The 4,694-nt window shown below is 60.7% G+C and overlaps 1 protein-coding gene across 1 annotated transcript in view; it reads right to left on the bottom strand.

Moving 5' to 3' along the window:
• LOC102898477 (kallikrein-1-like) overlaps nt 1-2,602 on the bottom strand; it is an 8,663-nt gene extending 6,061 nt beyond the window's left edge. Inside the window, exons 1-4 of the mRNA XM_015591545.1 lie at nt 2,561-2,602; nt 2,333-2,425; nt 742-863; nt 251-301 (exon numbers count right to left, since the gene is read on the bottom strand). Coding sequence (XP_015447031.1) covers nt 251-301; nt 742-863; nt 2,333-2,425; nt 2,561-2,602 — 308 coding nt within the window. The remainder of the gene's footprint in view (nt 1-250; nt 302-741; nt 864-2,332; nt 2,426-2,560) is intronic.
• Nucleotides 2,603-4,694: the final 2,092 nt, after the last annotated feature.

Raw genomic sequence — 4,694 nt, forward strand, 5'->3', positions numbered from 1 at the left:
GAGGGCGAGTACGTGTGAGGAGAGAGGGAGAGAACAGGAATTGTGGGAAACTCAGAAGGATGCTGAGGATGCTGCAGGGCAGGATGCTGAAGGGCAGGATGCTGTCTGGGGCGGGTCTGGGCGCTGCAGACCTAGCTCGGGGTCTCCTCCATCACTCGGGGTGCCCCGATCTTGGGCAGCGACATGGGCTGCTGGAGGGAATCCGGTCGACGTGTGCTGCCCTGACCATCCCTCCCAAAGGTCAGCTGACCTGAGGATGGAACGTTCCAGGATCCGCGTGCTCGCAAAGTCTGCATGGCCCCTGAGGGGTGTGGTAGGCAGGATGTCACCCTTTCACAGGACTCGGGCTAGACTTAAAACTAGACTGAAGCCCGACAGGCTCCGGAAGATGACATGCAAAGCGTGACCTGTGAGAGTCTGTGCAGCAACTCCCAGTTTATCCAGAGACAAATCTGGATGTAAAGGGTGCGGGTCATGAGAGAAGGGACGTAAAGTTGGATCGGGCCAAATTGATTGACACGGGCTCCCGAAGCAGAGACCCTGGACCCAGTCTGTAGACTGAGGGGGTTAGGAGGTCTGTAGATGTCTGGTTGGTCGACTGAAATGCGGACAGCAAGGTGGGCCCCACCAAATGAAGCCGAAATGCCAGAACCGCCTTGGCGAGCCGCGGAGGAAGGGGTCCAAAGGCTTAAGGACAGGAACCACTATGGCGGATTTCTTGTTTAAGACCTGCGGGCCCACCCTGGGATCACCGCGGAGATGACGAGTTTTTCAAAGGACGCTCCAGCATCCTCCCAAGGCCTTGTGGGCTCTTCTCTGCACTGCAAAGTACCGTAGGAACTTCTGGCACGGAACTGGGAAACCTAAACAGCAGGGAGGCCTGAGAGCAGGACACGGGAGGGGCCAGCGCCAAGGCCACCTGGCGATGGATGGAGGGAACAGGCTGGAAGGTGGGGGGCCGGGCAGGGGAGGGCGCCTGAGCTGCAGCCAGGCCAAGGGTACAGAGAGGAGGGACCGGACAGAGAGAGGCTGGGCGGGGGGCGCGCGTTGTTCTTCAGAGGATGAGGGGAAAGGGGGTGGGGGCTGTGGCGCGGGGTGCATGGCGGGACAGGAGAGCAAGGAGCGAGGAGTCGGTTCTCAGTGAGGGAGGGGGGCGTCGCGCGAGCAGGCGGCCGCCCTCGGCAGGAGTTCAAGGTCAGACGGAGGAGCCTTGCATGGCCGGCGGTTGACCCGGGGGCGTCGATGACCCAGAGAGGAGGAGGGGCGCGTAGAGAGGGGGCCCCAGGCCGAGGTGGAGGTGAGCGCCATGTGGGGAGATGCCCTCGCGAGACACGGATGTCCCAGGTCACCCCGCCAGAGTGGGCGGGAGGAGGGGCGCGAGCGCGGTGCGTCGGGGCGAGCGGACTGGCTGAGCCTCCGCTGCTGGCAGGGCGGGGCGGGGGTAAGATGCCCTCCTCCTCCCATAGCTCCCCTGGGGGAATCCAGGCCAGGGACACCGGGGCATGGCCGCCCGGCCCCGTCTTGCAGCCCCTCCCATAAAGGTTATGGCTTTTCAGGCCTGGGCAGGCACCAGGCTTAGAACCCGTCCCATCCTGCGCAGGGCGATCTGAGGTCAGTCCCTCCTGCTGTCTGTGCCTCTTCATTAGTTAAACACGCCAGGATGGACTCTGGACACCCGCTCAGGGCCCTCTGGGGTTCTGAGGCACTGCCCCACAACTCCGACTTCCCAAAGCCTTGGGTCGCCTCCAGAAAGCGGAATCCAGATTTCAAGCCTCGGAGCCCAGAATCCAGACGGCAAAACCCAGAAGAAAGACTCCAGGCTCCCTGACCTTGGGAGTTAGGAGAGTAGGACTCTCAGAATCACGGGGGTCAGGCCCCGGTCTCCTAGTCCGGCGTCTGGAATGCATCACGCACATTTGAAACTGCAGACGGTGCACTCCCACGCTGACCCACGTGACCCCAGATCCCGGATCGAGGTCCTAGGATCCGGGCGCCCACACTCAAACTTCAAAACCTGCCCTCGGGGCTCCAGGCCCCACACTTCACACAGCAATCGTGAAGGTTTCTGACCTGGGGTCCTCGTGACGCAGGACGGGGCAAACCCCCCAAGTGGTGGGGAGACGGGAAAGGTTCTTTGCTGAGGGCGAGGAAGACTCCAAAGGCCCGCCAAAGTTAGTCACAAAGAACGTTTATTACGGATGACGCCACAAACAGAGCGTGGTCTCCTCTGAGAGGCCACAGAGAGAGGCTCAGAGGGACAGGGACAACAGAGAGGGCCGAGGACAGCGAGAGAGACTGAGGGAAAGACCCCGAGTGTCCTGGGAATTCATACGGTGTTCTTCAGTTTCTGCGAATGACGGTTCACAGGCTTCGCTGGCTCATTTTCCTTCCGTGATGCGGGCACGCGGTGAGGAAGGGGACAAGTCTGTGGCACGGAAAAGTCAGGACATGTAGTGAGAAGGGCCCCCTGGTGGTTCCCAGCCTTCCGACCATAGGTTCTCTGTGGTTTTAGCCATCGGGGATGAATGATTTTATTTTGTGTAGGGCGCCGCTTAAAGACCATCCGCCCTTCCCACGTGCGGGCAAACGACTTGTCGGCCATCGCCGCAGACACCGGCCTTCATCCTGCTGGTGTCCTCGCCGTCCGGCTGTAGAGCTGGGCAGCACGTTGCAGTCTCTGAATACGGCTCGATTTGACATTTTCATTCTCGTGTGTCTTCTCCCTGTATTACTTGATGGCAAATACCGGACGCCAGACTTCCAGTTTGGACTCTAGAATCAAGGGCCCAACAGGATCTAGAATCCAAGACCAAGGCCTGTCACTCAAAGGCCAGACTCCAGGATCCAGGTGCCAGACCCAAACTCAGGAACAAAGACTGCTCCAGGATCCACACTCTAGACTCCGGGTCATGAAAGACCACCTCAAGACCCCCATATGCACGATCCAGAACTGGAGGTCCAGAGCCCAAAATCCAGAACCCAGAATTAAGAAGTCTAGACTTCTTAATTAAAAGGGGAGGTCCCGATCCAGAATCCAAGACTCGCGAGCCTTCTGCAGGCGTGAGAGGCCTGACCCCACATTCCAGGTGAGGGGTTCCAGAACCCAGGCTTTGGATTTGGGGTTTCCTCCCATTCTGGACTCTTGCCCTCTGGCCTCCTCCCCCTTGAATGCCCCTGGCAGGCAATTCCTCCTCGGAGACTCAGACAAAAGTTTCAGCCTAATAAATGCTTATTAGGTCTCATCCCCCCCACCCCGCCAGCCACCTAAGCGTCCCCCGCCTGTAAAGTCGACTCTCAGCCACCTCCTACCCCACCCCACCCAGCTCCCCAGAGACCTGGGTGAGGCTGGAAGCTTATAAATTCAGGCATTCGGGTGCCAGCTCCCTTTCTTCTGGCATTCAAGCTGCCCCAGATGCTGCTGGAGGATCTGGAGGGGGTGAGATTTTTGGGACAGGAGTGAGGGTGGGGTCTGGGGGGGAGACAGGGTCTGTCCCAGACCACCCTGAGGGAGTTGAGTGTCCAGGACACTTGGGTACGTCCGTGTGTCCTTTACTGGGACCTGGGGTTGACCCTGAACCAAGAGACTGTCCTGGAGATGCAAGCAGGAGGCTGTGGGGTGGGGTGGGGGAGGGGCGGGATGAATCGGGGGTGCCCTCGAAAGCACCCGTACTGGAGCCGAGAACAGGGTCAGGCTTTACCACGGCTTTCGGGCAGCTCAGCGCAAGTCCCTGAGGCATCGCGTGTGCCGGGCCCCAGGACATGGAGAGAAGCCGATCTGATCATCCCCGGGCATCTGTGCCATGGTGGAGGCAGAACAGGCGCTGAGCGATTCAGCGGATTATTTGTTGGGCGTCGGGGCCTCCCCGAGGAGGTGGGGGCTGAGCCGCAGAGGGAAAACACGAATTCGGAAGATGAATTTAGAAGCTCGTTGAGCAGTGTGGGACATCCCCTTGGGAGTTCTCGGTCTGGCGGGGGAGGCAGACACCGCTGGCTGGGGGAGGTCCGGAAAGGCCTCGAGGAGGCAGTGGACCTTGAAGGGAACGGCATATCTGGAGGGTGGAACAGCCCGAGCAAAGGTGCGGAGGCAGGAAACTGCAGGAAGGAAAGCGGAAGGGTGGGCTGCGTCTAGAAGGGCGAGATCGTGAAGGGGAGGCCGGAAGGGGAGAAGCCGCTCCTGTCCTGGGGCGTGAGGCTCGGGGGCTCGGACTTCATCTTAGGGGTGCCGGGAATTCGTGAGAGCGGTGAGGAGGCATAGGGCAGGGTCCACTCCGGGTGCATAAAGACCCTGTGGGGTCAGGCGGGGGGCAGGTGGGGGCCGTGGAGGGACGGACCGGGGTGAGGCAGGGACCTCAGAGGCAGGATAAGAGGCTGGAACGGGGTCTGGGGAGTGAACATATCCTGAGCCAGGGCCTTGGGGTGGAGAGTGTCCAGGGCAGGCAGATGGAGTGGCGCTGGGGTTCGACAGGCTGAGGGGGCACTTGGGCGTCCGTCCTGGTGCCTGGAGGAACGGCAGACCCTTCAGACATGGAGGACCAAGGAGGGCCCAGGTTGGGGGTGGGGTGGAGGACGAGAATGGCGAGAAGAAGCTTCTTAAGCACCAGGTAGGATGAGTTTGTATCTGGAGGGTTCCAGGTGAGGGCAGGGGGCGGGGGGTGTCCAGCCTCACCCCAGTCCACATCTCCCCTCCCCAGACT

The sequence above is a fragment of the Pteropus alecto genome, unplaced genomic scaffold (assembly GCF_000325575.1).
Source record: "Pteropus alecto unplaced genomic scaffold, ASM32557v1 scaffold41, whole genome shotgun sequence".
Lineage (NCBI taxonomy): Eukaryota > Metazoa > Chordata > Mammalia > Chiroptera > Pteropodidae > Pteropus > Pteropus alecto.